This window comes from Doryrhamphus excisus, linkage group LG13, assembly GCF_037039965.1.
Source record: "Doryrhamphus excisus strain RoL-2023G ecotype Guam linkage group LG13, RoL_Dexc_Guam_v1.1, whole genome shotgun sequence".
NCBI lineage: Eukaryota > Metazoa > Chordata > Actinopteri > Syngnathiformes > Syngnathidae > Doryrhamphus > Doryrhamphus excisus.
Genome location: NC_136369.1, coordinates 20,195,870 through 20,218,889, shown reverse-complemented (window position 1 = coordinate 20,218,889; position 23,020 = coordinate 20,195,870). Strand labels below are relative to the sequence as shown.

The 23,020-nt window shown below is 43.1% G+C and overlaps 2 protein-coding genes across 3 annotated transcripts; one reads left to right on the top strand and one right to left on the bottom strand.

Moving 5' to 3' along the window:
• Positions 1–1,512: 1,512 nt before the first annotated feature.
• On the bottom strand, positions 1,513–14,561 carry ulk3 (unc-51 like kinase 3). 2 transcript variants are annotated; one of them, XM_058088662.2, is made up of 17 exons: positions 14,464–14,560; positions 13,839–13,970; positions 13,609–13,749; positions 13,238–13,358; positions 12,986–13,081; positions 12,189–12,332; positions 12,008–12,090; positions 11,417–11,572; positions 11,225–11,330; positions 11,091–11,131; positions 10,350–10,452; positions 9,006–9,070; positions 8,734–8,812; positions 8,122–8,162; positions 6,105–6,152; positions 4,416–4,479; positions 1,862–2,502 (listed from the first exon to the last, which is right to left on the bottom strand). In XM_058088662.2, the coding sequence occupies exons 2-17, from the start codon at positions 13,941–13,943 to the stop codon at positions 2,486–2,488; spliced, it is 1,410 nt and encodes a 469-aa protein (XP_057944645.2). In that variant the 5' UTR covers positions 13,944–13,970; positions 14,464–14,560; the 3' UTR covers positions 1,862–2,485. The 2 variants fall into 2 exon arrangements, with proteins under 2 accessions (XP_057944647.2, XP_057944645.2); XM_058088664.2 differs by lacking the exon at positions 12,986–13,081 and having other exon boundaries at positions 1,513–2,502; positions 14,464–14,561.
• Positions 14,562–14,951: 390 nt separating this feature from the next.
• On the top strand, positions 14,952–22,849 carry tars3 (threonyl-tRNA synthetase 3). The gene is made up of 19 exons (XM_058088661.2): positions 14,952–15,280; positions 15,401–15,487; positions 16,350–16,537; positions 16,627–16,750; positions 16,822–16,946; positions 17,479–17,596; positions 17,797–17,861; positions 18,430–18,508; positions 18,579–18,725; positions 18,962–19,060; positions 19,758–19,924; positions 20,022–20,184; positions 20,555–20,692; positions 20,798–20,875; positions 20,957–21,057; positions 21,159–21,263; positions 21,356–21,428; positions 22,184–22,298; positions 22,471–22,849. The coding sequence occupies exons 1-19, from the start codon at positions 14,990–14,992 to the stop codon at positions 22,617–22,619; spliced, it is 2,412 nt and encodes an 803-aa protein (XP_057944644.2). The 5' UTR covers positions 14,952–14,989; the 3' UTR covers positions 22,620–22,849.
• Positions 22,850–23,020: the final 171 nt, after the last annotated feature.

The window sequence follows — 23,020 nt, the reverse complement described above, 5'->3', positions numbered from 1 at the left end:
CCTCCCCCTCGTGGATGTGAGCCAGCTGCTTCTGCAGAGCAGCCCACGACGCTGATGATGCTGAGGAGGGACTGCCGCTCACGTTCCCCGATTCAGACTTTCACAAGTTGTGGATAAAGCTCCATCAATCTCCTTTAGTGCATACGCAGTGGATGAGAACAGTTACAGCTGCATCAACAGTTAAAGACAAAATGAATATTTACATGTTAATCCTTTTGAGTCCTGATTCAGCAGTCCAAATTAAAGTGCTTGTGGAATATTACAGCACGGAGTTTGGAGTGAAAACAGTGCAACCCGGACCGCCCACGACGAGCATTATCAGCCTAAAAACCTCTTCTCCAGCGTGCGGCGGCATCACAACTCCGTGCCAAGACCTGCAGCTCTAGAGTAAACAAGGACCCGGCCGCGCCTCTCAAATGGCGTCCATCAGTGGAGAGGACATGGTGAGCCTCAACCGCGGCCGAGGCGTGCTTGAGCATTAACTACAACGGACCCTCTCGGGTTCTACATGACGCCACGCAAGACTGGTGAGCTTCTGAAGGATTGTGTATGTGCACGCAATTTTATGTGGGGGTTCTTAAGTTGTAGTGATCATAACACCCAAAGCGATGAGATGATTGCCTCCTTCCTGCCCTTCGCCCGTTCTCCATCTGCAGATGTGAGAAAATATACTAATTCATTCATTCATTCATTTTATACCGCTTTTCCTCACGAGGGTCGCGGGGGTGCTGGAGCCTATCCCAGCTGTCTTGGGGCAAGAGAGGCGGGGTACACCCTGGACTGGTGGCCAGCCAATCACAGGGCACATATAGACAAACAACCATTCACACTCACATTCATACCTATGGACAATTTGGAGTGGCCAATTAACCTAGCATGTTTTTGGAATGTGTTACAAAGAACACTAAACTCATCACACACCAACTTAACACTCAAAAGGTATAATTATGAAACCAGCTCAACCGAATCATTCATGCATTCATTTTTTACCACTTATCCTCACGAGGGTCGCGGGTAGTGCTGGAGCCTATCCCAGCTGTCTTGGGGCAAGAGAGGCGGGGTACACCCTGGACTGGTGGCCAGCCAATCCCAGGGCACATATAGACAAACAACCACTCACACTCACATTCATGCCTATGGACAATTTGGAGTCGCTAATTAACCTAGCATGTTTTTGGAATGTGTTAGTGTTCTTACAAAGAACACTAAGCTCATCACACACCAACTGAACACTCAAGAGGTATAATTATGAAACCAGCTCAACCAAATCATTCATTCATTCATTTTCTACCACTTATCCTCACGAGGGTCGCGGGTAGTGCTGGAGCCTATCCCAGCTGTCTTGGGGCAAGAGAGGCGGGGTACACCCTGGACTGGTGGCCAGCCAATCCCAGGGCACATATAGACAAACAACCATTCACACTCACATTCATGCCTATGGACAATTTGGTGTGTCCAATTAACGTAGCATGTTTTTGGAATGTGTTAGTGTTCTTACAAAGAACACTAAGCTCATCACACACCAACTGAACACTCAAAAGGTATAATTATGAAACCAGCTCAACCGAATCATTCATTCATTCATTTTCTACCGCTTATCCTCACGAGGGTCGTGGGTGGTGCTGGAGCCTATCCCAGCTGTCTTTGTGCAAGAGGCGGGGTACACCCTGGACTGGTGGCCAGCCAATCACAGGGCACATATAGACAAACAACCATTCACACTCACATTCATACCTATCAAAACCCACACATGCACGGGGAGAACATGCAAACTCCACACAGAGATGGCCGAGGGTGGAATTGAACCCTGGTCTACTAGCTGTGAGGTCTGCGTGCTAACCACTTGACCGCCGTGCCGCCCAGAAAATATACTTACCTTTCTTTTTTGCATGAGATTCTTCTCTAAGGTGCGTTGCAAATCAAGGAATTAATTTGAGGTGATAGTTTGACTCTGGAGCAGATAAATAAAATGTCCATTATTTTCTGGGGGGGGGGGCATGTTTCCACCTTAAGAGGTTCCACTGGTTGAGGCTGCAGTAATCACCATGGTAAGGTCTCACTTTCCCGTTTATCCAGCGCATATTTTCACAGTTTGCTGATCAGAGAGATGCATTGATGGAGCACAGTAGCTAAAGCTAATTACAATTATGCTAAATGTCAGCCAGAGCTGCCACAAGCACAACACTGACCGGTAATCGCTTCACGAGTGTCTTAAAGTGTCGTAAACAGTTCTCCGCTGAGGTCTCCACAGCGTGTAAGCTCTCTCTGGACCTGCTCGATCCCTTCCAGCAGCAACCAAAAACATCATTTAGCACATTTGGCAGCACTTCCCCACCCAGCCAGAGTGTGGGAGGTGAGGCAGGATGGAGGTTTGATTTGGCCCCACAGCACAGAGCCTTACTGGGCAAGAAGGCTTGGCTCCACGCTCGGGGGAAAAAAGTCCGATGGTCCAAGCCAGCTGGTTCCCGCGGCGGCTCTTTGGGTTTTACTGCACACAGCAAGCTGGTGAGACAAAAAAGGAGCAACCTGTGTTAGCGCTCAATGTCATTTCCTGTACAATACTTGGAAGTACACTGGAGCCTATTTTAAACTGTAAAGAATATTACTCAACTGGACCATTAGAATAAACTATGCAATGGTGCCACCACCACCAAGGAAGAACAATTCTATTTTGGGGGATCAAACGTAATAATCATTTTTAAAGTCTTCTGTTGCACTATGAGATCATTCATTTGATGTAAAGTGCGTTGTAAATTTAATTTAATTTATTATTAAGTAATAACATGAGAAACAAACAAACCACACAAAGTTGTAGAAAGGGTGAGGAAAAATTTAATTTTGTTATGGGAATGAAGTCAGAATAATTCTATTTTGTGGGATCAAACATAATAATAATTTTTAAAGTGTTCTGTTCCACTTTGAGATCATTAATTTGATGTAAAGTATGTTACAAATTAAAATTTATTATTATTATTATTATTATTAAGTAATAACATTATGAGAAACAAACAAACAAACCACACAAAGTTGTAGAAAGGGTGAGGAAAATTGTAATTTTGTTATGGGAATAAGTCAGAACAATTCTATTTTGGGGGATCAAACGTAATAATAATTTTTAAAGTGTTCGGTTGCACTTTGAGATCATTCATTTGATATAAAGTGCATTATAAATTAAAATTATTATTATTATTATTATTATTATTATTAAGTAATAACATTATGAGAAATAAACAAACCACACAAAGTTGTAGAAAGGGTGATGAAAAATGTAATTTTGTTATGGGAATCAAGTCATATAAAATAAAGAAAATAAAATTATTTTTAAAATTATAAAATAAAAAATTAAATTATTTAAAATTATTATTTAATTATTATATAAGAATTTGAAATAGTTTGAAAAATATTTTGAAAATGAAAAAAAAACCCTATTACAAAGCTGAGATGCACATCTTAGCATATCTTTCCAAAATAACAAAGCATCCTTTGGACACCCCTGACCTTTGGGATAAACCGGCACAAAGATCAGTGACTCCTGACCTCACAAATGGACACACAATTCCCACAAGCGCACTCCAGAATCTTGTAGAGTCCCTCAAAAGTCCCCCCCCCCCCCCCCAGGAGGCCCCAAGAAGCTCTTATTGCTACAAAGGGAGGGACCAACTCCATATGTTCTTTCATTTTCACTCCGTGAAGTTGGACTAACCATACGTCCCAATACTTCTGTCCACACGGCGCATGTGTGTACATTGCTCTTAGCAATGTCGTAGTTTGCGGCCGTGCGGTTGCTTCTCGCCGGGAAGAAACTAGAGCCCTGCAGCTCTGGTGCGGCCGCTGTTGGCCGCATGCCACGGTGTGGTTTTTATTAAAATAACTTGAGCGAGAATAAGAAGCCACGTTCTGCAGGAAATTTGAGAAGCTTATGGAGTGACCCCTCCCCACTTTAAAAAAAAAAATCTATAATCTTGCAGGAATTTCTGGCTAAGAACAGGATATTGTCTGGGATTTGGGAGTCTACCATCCATCCCAGAGAAAAGCACGGGAATTGGGTGATGTGTGTGTGTACCTGTGGCTCAGGTGCAGCAATAACGGTACATTTTTGACATAGTCATGGAGTCCAGAAGTGAAAGCACGAGGTTTGTGTCTTTCCCGGAGTTACTTCCTGCTTGCACCAAGTCTCAATTTCATAAGGTGCTTTTAACAAGAGGCCCGAGGCGGAGCTGCAATGGAATCAAAGAGTCCAGACGGTCCCGTGAGGTGAACAGCAAAGCCAGAGAAGGGATCATATTTTACAAGTGGAAGGAGGGGGGAAAAAAACTCAGCGCTTAGGGCAGCTTATTCATCACTCGACCCCCCCCCCCCCCCCAACCTCCCAACCCTACCAATCCTGTACTAAAACAGACAAGAAGGAAACTTACAGCTTCTTACGGAGTCCGCTAGAGGCTCACGGTCCAGCGAGGCGTCCCTTTGAGTCTCCTGCATCTGGAAAACACACAAAGGAAAACTCCTGAGTGGACCCATCAAATCTTTACCAATACCACAAATATCTGACACAAGAATATACCTTAAAGCCTCCACAGGCGTCTACCACTAATAGAGAAGGAATCTACCACTAAATGGAGAAGGAATATACCTTAAAGCCTCCAACTAAGGCCTCCAACTAAGGCCTCCACAGGCGTCTACCACTAACATCTGAAGCAAGAATATACCTTAAAACCTCCACAGGCGTCTACCACTAATATCTGACAAAGGAATATACCTTAAAGCCTCCACAGGCGTCTACCACTAATATCTGATGAAGGAATATACCTTAAAGCCTCCACAGGAGTCTACCACTAATATCTGATGAAGGAATATACCTTAAAGCCTCCACAGGCGTCTACCACTAATATCTGATGAAGGAATATACCTTAAAGCCTCCAAAGGTGTCTACCACTAATATCTGGTGGAGGAATATACCTTAAAGCCTCCACAGGTGTCTACCAATAATATCTGATGAAGGAATATACCTTAAAGCCTCCACAGGCGTCTACCACTAATATCTGGTGAAGGAATATACCTTAAAGCCTCCACAGGTGTCTACCAATAATATCTGATGCAAGAATATACCTTAAAGCCTCCACAGGCGTCTACCAATAATATCTGATGCAAGAATATACCTTAAAGCCTCCAACTAAGGCCTCCACAGGTGTCTACCAATAATATCTGATGTAATAATATATGTACCTTAAAGCCTCCAATGGTGTCTACCACTAATATCTGACGAAGGAATATACCTTAAAGCCTCCAAAGGTGTCTACCACTAATATCTGAGGCAATAATATACCTGAAAGCCACCACAGGCAACTACCATTAATATCTGACAAAGGAATATACCTTAAAGCCTCCACAGGCGTCTACCACTAATATCTGAAGCAAGAATATACCTTAAAGCCTCCAAAGGTGTCTACCACTAATATCTGATGAAGGAATATACCTTAAAGCCTCCACAGGCGTCTACCACTAATATCTGAAGCAAGAATATACCTTAAAGCCTCCACAGGCGTCTACCACTAATATCTGTTGGAAGAATATACCTTAAAGCCTCCAATTAAAGCCTCCACAGGAATTTACCACTAATATCTGATGAAGGAATATACCTTAAAGACTCCACAGGCGTCTACCACTAATATCTGACAGAAGAATATACCTTAATGCCTCAAATTAAAGCCTCCACAGGCGTCTACCACTAATATCTGAAGCAAGAATATACCTTAAAGCCTCCACAGGCGTCTACCACTAATATCTGTTGGAAGAATATACCTTAAAGCCTCCAATTAAAGCCTCCACAGGAATTTACCACTAATATCTGATGAAGGAATATACCTTAAAGACTCCACAGGCGTCTACCACTAATATCTGACACAAGAATATACCTTAAAACCTCCACAGGCGTCTACCACTAATATCTGACACAAGAATATACCTTAAAACCTCCACAGGCATCTACCACTAATATCTGATGAAGGAATATACCTTAAAGCCTCCACAGGCGTCTACCACTAATATCTGACGGAAGAATATACCTTTACACTTCCACAGTACGTGCCACTGTGTCTTAACCTCACCTTGATATTCTTTTTGAGGTACTCAGCTCTGCTCATGAGACTTTTGATCTGGAGAAGAGAAAGAAAAGCGGTTATTCGTGGCGTATGACGGCGTATGCGTTCAAAGATTTGACATTTCCAATTCAATGACGGACGCAAAGATCACATTTGTAAAACAAACCTGATCTACTCGACAGCCCTAAATGTTCAGATTACAAAATATTCTTAATATTTGAAGGGAAAAATGGGTGAGAAGCACCGTGATGTTGACCATGAAAAGCTACTGGATGGAATGAAGGATGGCATTGAGTTGCATTATGGGTAGCTTACAGTGTTTTTCTGACCTGCACCCAAGAGCACAAGGCAGGATGTCTGCGTCCTGCTGCAGCAGTTTGGAATGTGTGTTATTATTTTTTTAAACTCTCTTGTGAGACCTCCAACCTGACGGAAGCGCAATGCTAAATTGCTGGACTAAGTAACCCCGACGGGAAAAGCGGGCAGTGGAAGCGGGCGGCGGTGGAAGCGGGCGGCAGTGGAAGCGGGCGGCAGTGGAAGCGGGCGGCAGTGGAAGCGGGCGGCGGTGTTACCTTTTCAGCTTGCGACTGCATTTTAATGCAACCATCAGTGACACAAAGCTGCTTGTTCACAACGAATAAACCTCCGCAGATAGCTTCCATACTTTCCCTTAAAATATACTGATGTAGTGCAGCAAATTATCGTCTTGACCGCAGTTTTTTTTTTGTATTCTGCCTTCCAACCACAAGCCTTTAATCAGCCGGTGCAATAAACATGGAGGGATTCTGCAAGGATGCAGTTTTAGCACAAGTATGTTCAAGTTACCATCATGACATTACAGCAGTCGACGGTGGATACGGTATATCACAATTTGCAGTCAAAAATAGATGTTTGGCTTCTCACAGAGTTGCGCGCTTTTTATGAAATCGCATCATGCGGTGCGCCACTGTGCAAATATTTTGAAGTGATACTTTGGTAATGGTTTAATTTCATTTGAACATGCATCAGATTCCAATTGAGTGCATCCCATAATCAGTTCCCAGTTCCACATGTCCAAAAGGAGTAGGAAGAAGCAAAGCTTATTAAATCCTACCCCTCCATCTGGTACTTTTACAATCACTAACCGTTACATTTGTTCACTTCCTGCTTTCCCAATATAATTTATAATTATATAAAAAAAATAATTTTTTTTTATTAATAATTTTACATTTAAATGTATTAAAATTAAAATTTATTTTTAAAATTTTAAATTTTAATTTAAGTTATTTATTTTATTTTTTTAATTAATAATTTTACATTCAAATGTATTAAAATTACAATTTATTAATTTAAAAGATACAAATAAATAATAATTTAATAATTTAATAATTTAATAATTTAATAATTTAAATAAAAATAAAAAAAAAATAAAAAAAAAAATAAAAATAAAAATAAAAATAAAAATAAAAATAAAAATAAAAATAAAAATAAAAATAAAAATAAAAATAAAAATAAAAATAAAAAGTTCAAGGACAATCTATTATCATCAAACCATCTTTTTAGTGTGACCATTTCTTCTCTGACCTTTTTCTTATGATTTCATCTGTACTCCCTCCAGAACAAAAAGTAGTGGTATCATCCGCAAATAATACCATTTATTTTAAATGCAAAGTGGTTAGAAATAACTTTGTCACACCGTGTCACACAGAACGACCCAGATGGCAAAGTACCAGTGTGAGTAACACTATATAGTTATCAGTTATTACTAAGTAATACATCTCTAGAAGTGCGGTAAAGTGTACACTTTACTGCAGAAGCAAACAAAAAAACAAAAAATAGCCTATTGGCTGTTTATCGCACGAAGTTGCAGCATTTCTTTAGCAGAACGACAGTGATGTATCTGGCTGAATAGAAGTGTAGTCAAGTATGCAGTGGATGATGGATTACATCATTATTGGGTTTTTACCAAAGAAAACATGAGAAAATGAGACCCCGGTGAGGTTTTAAGAGGTCGCCGCCATGTTGGATGGATGGCGACACTCACCTCGCTGTGGAGTAGCTCTCGGCGGCGGCCCTGCGGCTCGGCTGGTGAGGTGGAGGGGAGAACATTGTTAATTTCAGAACATTTCCATTAGCTTTGAAATATACTGTCTTTGTGCGGTGTTATCATACAGAGATGTGCCTAGATATCCTTGGGGGGGTCTACTGCCAACCGAGTAAAAACAACAAAAAAACGTGCATGACTCGACTTAAAGAGCATTTATTGGGAAGAGGGAGCGCTGGCTGCGCTGATCCCGGCCCTCATCAGTGTGAGATAATGGTTCTTGTGTGTTTCCAGCGTTTGCGGCCCAAATGGGAAGCAGATGGCGGGGCTCCCGTACCGCACGCAGGGAGCTGGCGCTGGCTCTCATCTCGGCTCCAAAACCTCGCTAGGATTGCTCTTCCTTGCGGCCGATCTCCCACATGAGCTCATCGCACTTACTGAATGCCCTTCTGTATTTCCCAAGAGCCCCGCCCACTTGGCTACATCTTTATTCACCAATAACTACCATGCGCGGCTACGCTAGCGGGGGCTTTCTTGCTGAAAACGTGCGTTGATGTTAAAATATGAGCTCCAGGGAGGCGTTAAAGGCCAAACATTTTGGAGTTGACCTACCTGCTAGCGCCAGCAGAAGTTCTCCTAAGCACTGCTGGTATTCATCCAAGGCCTCGTTATCGTCCAGTCCACTCTGCTCCTACAGCATGACCAAACAACACATTATGTACTGTACGCTTATTTTTTGCTTTTTTGTTTTGGATCAGAAGTCTTAACCGGGAACTGCACTTTTTTTAAATTTTGCCCATCATTCACAATCCCAAAAAAATTCACAATTCCAAAAAAAGTGCAGTTCCCCTTTAAGAATTCTGGGTTTCCTTGTCATGGCTAACCTTAGCGATGGCTTCTGAGGACATCTCCAGCGCTGCCAGCAGGCGTGGCTGGTCGCGGGACATTTCTATAAAGACAAAAAAAAAAAAAAAAACAGTCTTTAAGTACCATAAATGATCAATTCATTACTAAACGTTTCTGTCAATCCTTTCCCCAATGTCTGACTCCAACCGACACTCCAAGCCAGGGGTGCTCACACCTTTTCAAGTCAACAATAAATATAGAAAAAGTACGTATATATTTAGTACATTTATAATGTTATGTTTTTACATAACTCAAGAACCGGTAACATGTCAGTCAAAATAGCTACATAGTGTTCATTAAACACAGTGTATGTGTTACGTCCAGTTAGCATTTGCTATCAAACATTAGCACTATACAAAATTTTGACTGAGTGTTTATTATTATTTTATTAATCTTATTTATTTATTCTTAATGTAGTTGATATATGAATGATATCTGACTGTTGGGCACTTTTTCAATTTGGTTGTACTTACAATGACAATAAAGGACTATTCTACTATGCTAAAATGAAAATGTTTACGCAAAAGACAATGTAGCCGAAGTCAGGGCAAAATATTGAATAATTTTCAGCAATGAGCACATTTTGAATTACCGTATTTTCTGGACTATAAGTCACTCCGAAGTATAAGACGCACAAGGCCAAAAATGCATAATTAGGTAGAAAAAAACATACATAAGTCGCACTGGAGTATAAGTCTCACAAGGCCAAAATTGCATAATTAGGTGGAAAAAAACATACATAAGTTGCACTGGAGTATAAGTCGCACAAGGCCAAAATGCATAATTAGGTAGAAAAAAACATACATAAGTCGCACTGGAGTATAAGTCGCACAAGGCCAAAAACGCATAATTAGGTAGAAAAAAACATACATAAGTCACACTGGAGTATAAGTCTCAAAAGGCCAAAAATGCATAATTAGGTAGAAAAAAACATACATACGTCGCACTGGAGTATAAGTCACACAAGGCCAACAATGCATAATTTGGTAGAAAAAAACATACATAAGTCGCACTGGAGTATAAGTCGCACAAGGCCAAAAATGCATATTTAGGTAGAAAAAACATGCATAAGTCACACTGGAGTATAAGTCGTATTTTGTGCGGGTAATTTATTTAAACTTAGTTTATCTGTAATTGGAATAGCAAAGACGAAGGTTGCATCTCGATGTGCGGTTTCACACGTCTGTTCATTGCCGCAGGGGAGCAAGAGCGAATCAGGAGGGGAGTTTAAAGTCAGCTGACTGCTGTCATGTGACATCTACATCAAGATTGCCTGCGTGCTTTTTGGACCTGCCTCCGCGGGACGCAGCGGTATTCTGTACCTCGGAGGACGTCCCTGGAGGTGCGGGCCTCCTCAAAGATGAGTTTGTTGTCCGACGCCACCAGGACTTTCAGCTCCTCTGCTCTGGACGCATACTGGCTGACCTGATGGGAGGGACCTCCACCTTTAACCACCTCAGCCTCCCCATATGTTCGCCATTGATATCATACAGTGGTGTGTACAAGTGTTTGCCCCCTCCCTGATTTCATATTGACAGTTTTTGCCCAGTGTCTTTCTTACGGTGAAGGTATGAACACTGACCTTAACTAAGGCAAGTGACGCCTGCGGTTCTTTGTTGTGGGGTCTTTTGTGACCTCTTTGATGAGTTGTCACTGCGTTCTTGGGGTCATTTTGGTTGGCCGGCCACTCCTGGGAAGGTTCATCACCGTTCCATGTTTTTGACATTTGCGGATAATGGCTCTCACTTTGGTTGGCTGTAGTCCCAAAGCTTTACAAATGTCTTTATAGCCTTTCCCAGACTGATGGGGCTCAAATAATCTCAGTTAAATTATGTTTTAATGGAGGGGAGAGGGCACACTTTTTTTTTTTGGGATTTGGATTTTTTTTCTCAATAATAATAAAAAGTTCTAATTCAAAACTGCATGTTGTATTCATTTGTGTTGTCATTGACTAATCTTTCAATTTGTTTGATGACCTGAAACATTTAAGTGTGACAAACAGCAACCAGAAAGGGGTCAAACACTTTTTCACACCACTGTAAGCAAGGAATACGTAGGCCTACCTTCTTCCTGAGGACATCTTTCCGCTGCTGGTCGGTCTCGTCTAGAAGAGGTGTATGTACGAGGTATTATGTATGCTTGATTGCTGGTTTAGCAAAGCTAACAGAGCACCGTGAGAGTGGCAAGGTGATCTTACAGTAAATAGCAGGGACAAAGTGCTCCAGGGCACTGCAGTACAAAGAGAGCGCGGCGGACCACTCGCTCCCCTGGTCCTTCTGAACTGCCTGCAGGACCAAGTCTTTCTGCGGGTCCCAAACAGGAAGTAACATAATTAAATGCATATCAATGTATATTAACTGAGCCACACAAACTGGTCTTGGTCACGTACTGCCTTCCCTAAGCTCTCGGCACTCGGCATGTGCTCCAGGTCCACAAAGGGGTGTGTGAAGAACTCAGCAAAGGTGATCCGGGTGTCGGGATTTCTCTCCAGGAGCCGCAGAAGGAGGTCTCGGCACTGCTTGGAGACCCTGGCCCCGGGTGGGAGCTGAGGCACATAAAAGTGACCTTATTGTGTTATGCTATCTCGACACGCTGCACAATCCATAACGCTAAATATAATATTTTACTTTATATGTAGCTCATAAACAATTCTGAGTATTATACAATGTTGCTGTACATCACAACGCAGTACAAATGCATACATACTGGATAAGGTAATACTTATTGGATGGAACAGGCCACAAAGTGCTGTTTATCCAGCAAAGTCTGCCCCCTAGTGGATATGTGGACGCATGTACAAACTAGTCTAAACTAAATTGTTGATTTGTTAATACTTGGGTTATATTGTTTATTTTTTATATTGTGTATTTTGTACTGCTTAACTGATTCTGTACTCTTGCTGCTGTGCAATAAAAATTTAAAGACATATCTTATCTTATCTTAAATTAGTCAATCCGTGCAAACCTTAATGGTTACTTACATCAATGCGTTGGTTACTCCGAATCTTCTCCTCCAATTCAGAGTACGACTTTGAAGCAAAGGGAGCCCGTCCAAACAGTGCCTCTGTACGTGCACATCATTTAATTCAATTTATTTATACCGTTTTAAAAACAAAATGTCTTATCCTAATAGCAACGAACCAGACACAAACAGACACTCACCATAAAGAATGACTCCCACCGACCAGAGATCCACCCTGGAGTCGTACTGTCGCCGACACACCATCTCAGGAGCCATGTAGAGAGGAGAGCCCCTCAGCACGCTCTTCTCATCCCACGGTGACATATACTGGGCAAAGCCAAAGTCTGGAGGGCAATTGGGACCCAACATCCAAGTTCAGAAGAACTACAGCTTCGGTTAAAAGAGTCAGCACGTGCTGCACTTGCTAGCAGGTAAAAACAAAAAGTGAAGGGTGGGACTCAAGTGTAATTAAAATAAACATGAATAGTAATTAATACAATAAAATGTATGAAAATTTAATTTTTATTTAAATTCATGTAATTCAATGTGTGGTTAGCACGCAGGCCTCACAGCTAGGAGACCTGTGTTCAATTCCACCCTCGGCCTGTGTGGAGTTTGCATGTTCTCCTCGTGCACTCCGGTTTCCTCCCACATTCCAAAAACATGCTAGGTTAATTGGCCACTCCAAATTCATTCATTCATTCACTACCGCTTTTTCCTCACGAGGGTTGCGGGGGTGCTGGAGCCTATCCCAGCTGTCTTGGGGCAAGAGAGGCGGGGTACACCCTGGACTGGTGGCCAGCCAATCACAGGGCACATATAGACAAACAACCATTCACACTCACATTCATACCTATGGACAATTTGGAGTGGCTAATTAACCTAGCATGTTTTTGGAATGTGGGAGGAAACCGGAGTACCCGGAGAAAACCCACAACCATTCACACTTCCCTCATGGACAATTCACCTAATGATGGGCGGGTGTGGACGTGATTACCTGCCAGTTTGAGGACCGAGCCGCTGAGCAAGATGTTCTGTGGTTTCAAATCCAAGTGGGAGATGTTTCGCTCGTGTAGAAACTGGAGTGCACAGGCTGTTGGTGCAGTTTAGACGGCGTTTAATAAAATCGTTCATAGGCTAAACTTTTGTTTTCCAGTCATGGTTAACTGGCTTAACTGTCTAACTGATTTAAAGGAACGCATGACGCGTGTTGACAAGTTACAAACAGGACCATTCAGAACCAACTTACCCATCTGCTGCAGGAAGCGCCGGGCGACTCTTTCCGGCAAGATCCGACGACTGCGGATGAAACGGGACAGATCTCCACCGGAACACCATTCCAGTATCAAATAGATGTTCTCTGAATCCCACTAAACAGCAACACAATTGAAGCATTATTGTTTTATAAAAAGCAGATTTTTTTAATACAGCTCCTTTGGTCAAAGTCCCTCGAAGTAGTTTGTCAAACTACATCAACTGGTTTCGCTCCAAAATAACCGGTCAACACCAAAACAGCTGACTTCCTCTTTGTTTTGGAGCACGGGTTCTCTATCGTCTTTTTTTCTGCATCCTGTAACGACCGACATCTTCAGCAAAATCAGATTAGTGACTACATCTCACCACAAAGTCTTTCAACTGGACAATGTGGGGGTGACGCACAGTCTTGAGGATCTCAATTTCGGTGAGCAGGTTCTCTGTCGACGCCTTGTTCAGCGTCTTCTTTGCAACCACTTTCACCGCCACCGCCTCCCGACTTTCGCCCTGAAGAGTCACAGTCGGGAAAATGAGGAGGATATTTCGAGTAATGGTTAAGTGAAAGCAAGAAGGAATCGTTCTGTCGGATCTCCTACCTTTCTGTAGGCCTTGTAGACGGTGGCATAGGTGCCACTGCCTAGCCGTTCTGTCAGGATAAAGTCATCAAGTTTAGGAGGAGCATAGCTGGAAGATGAAGCCATGCTGACCGACTTTCCAGCAGGTCTTGGCTGCAATGTGACATGTAAAAAAGCACATACATTTTTTGTAAGATCACTAGTATGTTTCATTGTCATTTGTGCCCAAGTGCATTCTCAAATGCTTTTATTAGTTTGTTAACAATAACAAAATAAATTCTAAACCATAAACCATAACCATACACAGGAAGTAAGCTGATTGGGTGAGTACATCTCAGAAAGATAAATACCGCATTGATTTGGCTAAACAAGACAGCAAAACGGGAAACTAAACACTTGCAAGTTATTCAAACTACACAGACAAACATAATGTAATACTTATTACATTACATCTTACATTACATACATATTATTGCTTGAAGGCTAGAGGTGTTTAAGTTATGGCTAGCTCTGCTGCAATGCTACTAAACCATAACAACATACAACTCGCGATGACATTCAGTCAAAATAAGATGTTCACCGCCCGTAAAATTAAACTACGTCTTCTTTAATCAAACTACACTGAATATGACAGTTTCTTGTGTACCTTTACAGCAGCAAATCCATGATATGCAAAGGTAAACGGTGCATGTTTACATCGCTGTCAGTCGGCGTACTACACACACGCTTGGGCTGCAGTGGTCACGTGACTTGAAACCTCACTGGAATTTTGACACTGCCCCCTAACGTTTGTACGGCTGTACTGCATGACACCTGTCATGTACTGTATACTATACATAGACTTAAATTCATTCATTCATTCATTTTCTAATGGTAATTAACAAGAGTATACAGAGTATTAATGAAGTAAATTAATGCTTAGTAATAGTAGTGGACGGAGTAAACAATGAGAGCACAAATAGTAAACAATGGCAATCGTAAATGGTGAGGACAACATGAAAAAAATGCTGTACAGAATTGTGTAATATGGTCTTTTTTTACGAGTTGTATGGCGCTTTAATATTACGATATCTGTCGTGTGTTTAAAATAAAAAGGGGGGATTTATTTTCATCGAAATCGTCACCGGAAGTCCGCCATCCGCGTGGCTAGCCGACATAGCGGTCATTTAAAGATGGCGGACTGCTTGGCGGCACGTTTGGCAGCTCAGGAGGAGCAAATTTCTCTCCTCGCCGGGGAAATCTCCGCTCTCCGGGACGGACTCAATCGGAATTCGGGCCCCGCGGGAGACGCGGTGGTCTCCCCGCAGCTGGAGAGCCTGGTGTCGGAGAACGAGAAGCTCAAGTACCGGCTACTGCACCTCCGCCGCGGTCTGCAGGCGGAGCTGGAGCTGGAGAAAGGTGGCAGAGCCGCGGGGGCGACTGGCACCAAAGGAGGCCAGACGAACAACAAAGCTGCTGAAAAGGTGCAGGATAATGCTCAGAGGAGTGTTGGTTTATTTGTGATGAATATGGGTCAAAGTAGCGGGCCTCTGTCGTCCATATTGGGAGCTTGTTTACATTCATATCATATTTGATCAATGCAGGGGAGCAGTCCGGCTGTTAAGTCAGGTGACCAACGCAAGGAGAAGAAGCAGAATAAAGAACAATCAAATGGATCATCTGGAAAGGAGGTGACTATCCCACCTAGCCATTCATTTTCTATACTACGTGCACTGATAGAGCACACACCTCACTGATAATAATAATAATAATAATAATGATAATGCTTCAAACGTGCAATACTGGACTTATATGCAATAAGATTCATTCATCCAAGTGAATATGTGCAATACTACATTTTGTTTACTGAAATTCCACATTTTGGTTACTGTATGGGCTGCACGGCGGATGAGTGGTTAGCGTGCAGACCTCACAGCTTGGAGACCAGGGTTCAATTCCACCCTCTGCCATCTCTGTGTGGAGTTTCCATGTTCTCCCCGTGCATGCGTGGGTTTTCTCCGGGTACTCCGGTTTCCTCCCACATTCCAAAAACATGCTAGGTTAATCTGCCACTCCAAATTGTCCATAGGTATGAATGTGAGTGTGAATGGTTGTTTGTCTATATGTGCCCTGTGATTGGCTGGCCACCAGTCCAGGGTGTACCCCGCTGAGATAGGCTCCAGCATCCCCCACAACCCTCGTGAGGATAAGCGGTAGAAAATGAATGAATGGTTACTGCATAGGTTATTGTTTTTGATGTACATATATTTACATTTATTTTGAATTTCAGCACCTGCCGCTTTTATATTTATATTGATATTCCTTGTTTTATTTTTATCCTTTTTCATTATTCTTATTTCACGTTCTACAAAATGCACCGTGGAGTTGCGCACAAATTTCGTTGTATGCAATACAATTACATTAAAAGCGATTCTGATTCTGTACTTGGGGTCAAAGGTGAGCTGGAGCCTACAGGTAGCAGGCGCTATTATGCTATCTCTAATGTCATTTTTCCACCAACTAACCCCATTGCGGACGTTGTTGGCTGTGCAGTTAAAAGCCTGGCCTGCTTATGTTAGCGAACGCCTCCGCCTGTACGAGGAACTCAAGAAGGAGAGCGATGCTCTATTGGCCAAAAGAGGTACGGATGGTAAGCCCATCACTGTGGAGCTGCCCGATGGACGCAAGATGACCGGCACATCATGGGTCACCACTCCGTACCAGCTTGCTTGTGACATCAGGTGATTAGAAATAGATAGATGTTCTAGAACTACAACTGTTCGGCTTTAATTTGTGGGTTCTGTCCCCCCCCCCCAACCCAAACCCCCAGTCAGGGCCTGGCTGACAATGCTGTGATATCTCGTGTGAACGGAGTGCTGTGGGACTTGGACAGACCTCTGGAGTGCGACTGCTCTTTGGAGATCTTACGTTTTGACAATGAAGACGCCCAAGCAGTAAGAAGCAAACCACAGCCCGTCTTCTCGTCTAACAAGAACTAGTATCACGTTACTCCTGCTCCTTCCAGGTCTACTGGCACTCCAGCGCTCACATCCTTGGGGAGGCCATGGAGCGCTTCTATGGCGGTTGTTTATGCTACGGACCCCCCATAGAGAACGGGTTCTACTACGACATGTTCCTGGATGGGCAAAAGTAAGAGTCGGTGTCCAGCTTGCATAGCGATATTGATTTACTATCCGCTGAAAATGAGTCAAATTGTCCGAATAGCCGACAACCCAGTTGTGTTCTGACTACTAGCGTTATGGTCTGGGGCTGCACGAGTGCTGCCGGCACGGTGGAGCTGTGGTTCGTTAAGGGGGACCTTGAATCGAACCTTGAACCAGACCAGTTGAGCACCTGTGGGTCATCCTGTGGCGGAAGGAAGGTGTTTAAAATCACTGAAGGCGTGGAAGAGGCTTCCAGTCGCAACCTGGGCGGTTCCGGTGAATTCCGCCGCTTAAATATTCGATGGATCACAAAATATTTCCACCAAGATGTACACACTCATGTTCTATCTATTTACACAACAGCCGTCGTGTGTGGACTCATTGTCAATGGGTAGTGCAACAACACTGCTATACAAGCTGTACACGGACTACTGGAAAGTAGATCCAAGATGTCTGCTGACATGTGAGGGTTGGAAAAAAAGGCCACACAAAGATATTTATTCATTTCATGTCTCTAGAAGCGTGTCCAGCATGGAGTTTGGGGACCTGGAGTCTTTATGCAAGAGTGTGGTGAAGGAGAAACAGCCCTTTGAGAGGCTGGAGGTTACCAAGGAGACGCTGCTGAAGATGTTCAAGGTGAGGGAGAGGGACTCGGACTCTTACCAATGCCAGTTTAAGCCAGGGTTCATCCAGAATGTTCCTTTCCTTGTCATTGTTGCAGAAATGATACTACTTAGTTTAAATAATCATATGGCCGTCATACGAGGAAGTACGGCCTTGATGGAGGTAACTTGCTTTCACTCCTGGCTGAAGATTTTTTTTTTTATGTCTTCCAGTACAACAAATTCAAGTGTCGCATCTTGAATGAAAAGGTCACCACTCCCACAACTACAGTCTACAGGTGAGTGTGTTCAATGGATGTGATTTTATGCTAATAGAATGGTTTAATTTCATTTGAACATGCATCAGATTCCAATTGAGTGCATCCCATAATCAGTTCCCAGTTCCACATGTCCAAAAGGAGTAGGAAGAAGCAAAGCTTATTAAATCCTACCCATCCATCTGGTACTTTTACAATCAGTAAATTTTGTTCACTTCCTGATTTTTAATTTAATTTAATTTAATTTTAAATGGTCATTAAATGTCATTAAGATGATGACATTTTTAGCTAATTGATTATTAGCCTTATGCATTATTTTAGCTGTTTGAAGATGAACTATATCAGCAAGTTGAAGTATTTGTCATTTTACAAATAAGGAGTTAGTATGTTCTCTGTGGGCGGCATTATGAATTATCCTTACTGACCTTTTCTGCAGTACATTTAGCCAGTGAAGATTGCTTTTATAGTTATTAGCCCATATTTCCACACAATAAGTAAGATATGGATTATTATATTATGTCGAACTACAACAAAGATGAAAGAAATGTTGTCTTTTTTGGGCTTGTGGTCACTTATGGATGTGGAATAGGTGCGGACCCCTGATTGACCTCTGCAGAGGTCCCCATGTGAGGCATACAGGCAAGATCAAGGCCATGAAGATTTATAAGGTGAACCAAAGCGTGGTGTTTTTAAAATGACCGGAGTTGTAAGTCGTGTACCGTGTTCTTCTATCATCAGAACTCTGCCACCTACTGGGAGGGTCGCTCGGACATGGAGACGCTGCAGAGGATCTACGGGATCTCCTTCCCGGACTCCAAAATGCTGAAAGAGTGGGAACGTTTCCAGGAGGAGGCCAAGAATAGAGACCATCGCAAGATTGGCAAAGTGAGTTGGCCTGAAGCCGCTAGGGGTCGCTGTGTTTCTGCCTTGTTTTTGTGATTCATCGGAGCCTCCCAGTTGGTGACCACATGCTTCCATATTAATAGCAAGTTTTTGGTCATACAGTGCTATGATTCAGTAGACTGGAAATACAAGCCTCCTTCAGGTTCATGTACTAATCATGTACTCATTTATTTTTATTAGAGTTAGTGTTGAGTATTTGGTTCCCCTGTGCTTCGTAGGACCAGGAGCTGTTCTTCTTCCATGAGCTCAGTCCCGGGAGCTGCTTCTTCCTGCCATGTGGAGCCTACATCTACAACACGCTCACAGAGTTCATCAGGGTGAGAACCTATCACGCAGCCTAACGAGGCTGGGCAGTATGCGTGGGGGTATCGTAGAACTTGTCCCTGTGACATATTTTCTGGCGAAGCCACAACGGTTTCGTGTTGCGCAGGCGGCGCAAGATCATTAGCGCATGGCTTCAGTCTGTCGCAGTGTGAGGGAGTGTGTCACTTCCTCACCCCCCCCCCCCCCCCCTCTCACTGACACGTGTGGCCTCGCTCTCAGCGATGTACGGTATGCATGCTGGGCTTCTTCTGAAAAGTCATACACAGTGGTGTCACTAGGCCTATTTTAGGGGGTGCTTCAGACCCCCTAAAATGTTCTTAAGCCCCCTAAATATTTTGAGATTTTTTATAGATTTTTTAAAAAAAATCCAATTTCATATAGTAGGGCAAAAGCAGGCTAATAAGATTTTCAGGGGTTTTAGGGCTGAATCCCCCCTAAAATGTTCTTAAGCCCCCCTAAATAATTTGATATTTTTTATTGACTTTTTTTTTTTTACAAAAAAAATCTCTGACAAATTTCATAAATTAGGGCAAAAGCAGGCTAATAAGCAAGCCAATAAGCAGGCTAATACTAGCCTACTACTACTACCAGTAGTAGTAGTAATAATCAGAATAATAATAATAATGATGATAGTAATAATATGCTAATTTGGCTAATACTGGTAGCTGAGCATAATGTGTTTGCTTCTAGGAGGAGTACTGGAGAAGAGGCTTCCAGGAAGTGGCCTCCCCCAACATCTACAACAGCAAGCTGTGGGAGATGTCAGGCCACTGGCAGCACTACAGCGAGAACATGTTCTCCTTCCCCGTAGAGGACGACACCTTCGCACTCAAACCCATGAACTGTCCCGGCCACTGGTGAGCCACACGAATGGAACCCTCATTGTTTTTTTTAATCTTTGTTTACACCACTAAGTTTTGTTTTTTTTTTTTTACATTTTATTTCCGGTCGCAGTCTGATGTTCGGACACAGGCCTCGCTCGTGGAGAGAGCTCCCCCTGAGGTTTGCCGATTTCGGGGTCCTCCACCGCAACGAGCTGTCTGGTACCCTCACCGGGCTGACCAGAGTACGACGCTTCCAGCAGGATGATGCTCACATTTTCTGCACTATGGAACAGGTGAGTAGCGACATCTTCTTCTTCTGATGTTTGTACTTGACACTGAGCACCTGCCAAGGTGGGTGTGAGGGTCTTATGCGGGTTTTTGATACATGTGCTTGCATTGTCATTACATTTTTTTTCTCAAAATAATGCTGACAGCAATATCTGCAATATCACTGCAGAGGAATAATTTGTAGGACAATGAAACATTTGTTATTGTTCCAGGCCTAACTAGTAGAGCAGCAGCATATCATGCCCCGCATTGACTAATACGACGTCGTCAACGTACACAAATGATGCTAAAGTGACATCATCTCATCCAAAGCTAGGGGTCTGTTGTCGTTATCGACAAGAATGCATTTTTACTTTCTGATGTTTTTCCCCTCAGATCGAGTCCGAGATGAAGGGCTGCCTGGACTTCCTGCGCTGCGTCTACGATGTGTTCGGCTTCTCCTTCCAGCTCTATCTCTCCACCCGTCCGGAAAAGTACCTCGGTGATATCACGGTGTGGAACCAGGCCGAGAAGGTAACCAATAAAGAATAACGTACATTTTCAGTGTGAGATCTTAAGTCTCCATTAAAGTCATCGAATAATAACAACAGCTGACTGGTTCTGACTGGTTCTTGCTAGCAACTGGAGAACAGCCTCAATGACTTTGGGGAGCCTTGGAAGCTCAACCCAGGAGATGGAGCTTTCTACGGGCCCAAGGTCAGTCATTTTCCAAATATTTCACATATTTCGCGTCTGTCTGGAACGTACAGCAAGTCTATACTGCATGTGTGGTTGTAGATTGACATTAAGATCAAAGATGCCATCGGACGTTACCACCAGTGTGCAACCATTCAACTGGACTTCCAGCTTCCCATCCGCTTCGACCTGACCTTTGTGGGGTGAGATGACGCATTGCACAAGCTTTGTTTTTTAGTCCGTTGTGGATACCGCTAACATACCGGGACTTCTGATTTTCCTTCTTTGTTGTGATTTGTTACAGGAAGGACGGTGACGACAAATTGCGTCCGGTTATCATCCACCGTGCCATTTTGGGCTCCGTGGAGAGGATGATTGCCATTCTGACGGAGAACTACGCGGGGAAATGGTGAGTTGCCTCCCGGTGTGGTAACTCAATGGAAAATCTGAAATAACGATGTTGTTAAGAGTGCAGCTTAACTGTGCCCCCCCTCCCACCAGGCCTCTGTGGCTCTCTCCACGCCAGGTGATGGTTGTGCCCGTCGGCCCATCCTGTGACGACTACGCCAAGCAGGTGAGTCTCCATGGAAGGAACTGCTGTTTTACGATGCAGGGCTGGACAATAACGATGTACCGATGGCCCGGGGCAAGTTAAAACAAAATTGGGGCAAGTAAATCCAATCAGTGATATTCCCGTCGGGCAAGTGTACTTTGGCATGCCATACTGCCAAGAGTTTTTTTAAAAGCGGTTCTTGTTGGGTGTTGGTAAAACACGGACTGCGTAATTCCGCTGGTAATTTGCAAACCAATCCTTGCAAATCTTGAAACGGACCAATCAGAATCCTTTATTTAGACCGCGGTCCGTAATCCACAGTCCGCGATGGTTTGACTAGGAAAACATCCATCATGGCGTCCCTGCCAACATGGTCTAATTCTTCACCAACTTGTGAAGGAAACCAGCAAAAAGTGATGAAGCAGTGCCTCCTAAACAAGTATTTTATTAGCGGCAGCAAATCAAATGATGGCACAGGTGAGTGAATCACATTGCTGGGACAATTTGAAGTGGTCCCAATGAAACACCACCCATTAGATCCAATACCAAGTGCTGACAACCACAAGAAATGATCATCATTTCATCTTTATTTCAGATTCTCATGTGATGCCACAAAAATGAGATGATATCATTATGGCAGTCTTTTCATTTTACATGGGGCAAGTTGGGGCAAGTAGTTCTCACCTTAAGGATTCTCCGTGGGCAAATCATGTTTGGTTTTAATGTAGAGCCCTGATTTGATGTAACAAAAAACTGCCACTTTCTCATCCCATCAGGTTTGTAAGCAGTTTACAGAATCGGGCATGATGGCCGATGCTGACCTGGACTCTGGGTGCCTTTTAAATAAGAAGATTCGCAACGCTCAGCTGGCCCAATATAACTTCATTCTCGGTGAGAAGATACTTTTACTAGTCAAACAGTACATGGGAAGAGTACATGTTAAAGTATGTACACAAGAATAAATAAACATGAAATAGATGCCTTTTATAGAGGAAAAGGCTAACAGTTGCTATCATTATGTGGCCGTTTGGTGTGAGCCGTTTGTCTTGTCCTGCCTCGGCAGTGGTCGGCGAGAAAGAGAAGATGACCGGCAGCGTCAACGTGCGCACGAGAGACAACAAAGTGCACGGGGAACTGTCACTGGCTGAGGCGTTGGCTGGCCTGAGCCACCTCAAGAAGACTCGCTGTCGAAATGCAGAGGAGGAGTTCTGAGTACCAGTCTCGTTACCAGTGTATACCGGCGTTGTCGGGTGTCTCGCATCAAGGTGGTACAGGAAAATAAGAATTGGATGTGTGTCCTTTTTAGAATGAAACACTTTTTGTTTGTGGGTTACTGTGATGGAGCACAATGGGACTTGGTGGTTTGGTGTCATTATGAAGACTGAAGACATAATTGGTGTGCATCTTCTTGGAACAGAAATAAATCACATGCTGAAGTACAATTTGTCTTGTTTTTGTACCGGTACGAATAGATAGATAATACAAGCCCACATGCCTAAATAAACAAGCGCTATCATGATCTCGCTATGAAGCCAGCTGTAGTAACCACAATCAAAGTACAGTATAATGCAGTACATTTGGAATCAATAAAGTATATATGTGAAATTAGGACA

Coding starts and splice junctions, on each gene's coding strand:
- tars3 (XM_058088661.2), top strand. CDS start 14,990: ATGGCGGACTGCTTGGCGGCACGTTTGGCAGCTCAGGAGGAGCAAATT. Junction 17,862..18,429: donor CCCACAACTACAGTCTACAG/GTGAGTGTGTTC, acceptor GATGTGGAATAG/GTGCGGACCCCTGATTGACC. Junction 19,925..20,021: donor ATGAACTGTCCCGGCCACTG/GTGAGCCACACG, acceptor TTCCGGTCGCAG/TCTGATGTTCGGACACAGGC.
- ulk3 (XM_058088662.2), bottom strand. CDS start 13,943: ATGGCTTCATCTTCCAGCTATGCTCCTCCTAAACTTGATGACTTTATC. Junction 13,359..13,608: donor TCCAGTTGAAAGACTTTGTG/GTGAGATGTAGT, acceptor GTTGCTGTTTAG/TGGGATTCAGAGAACATCTA. Junction 12,091..12,188: donor GGTGGGAGTCATTCTTTATG/GTGAGTGTCTGT, acceptor GTGCACGTACAG/AGGCACTGTTTGGACGGGCT.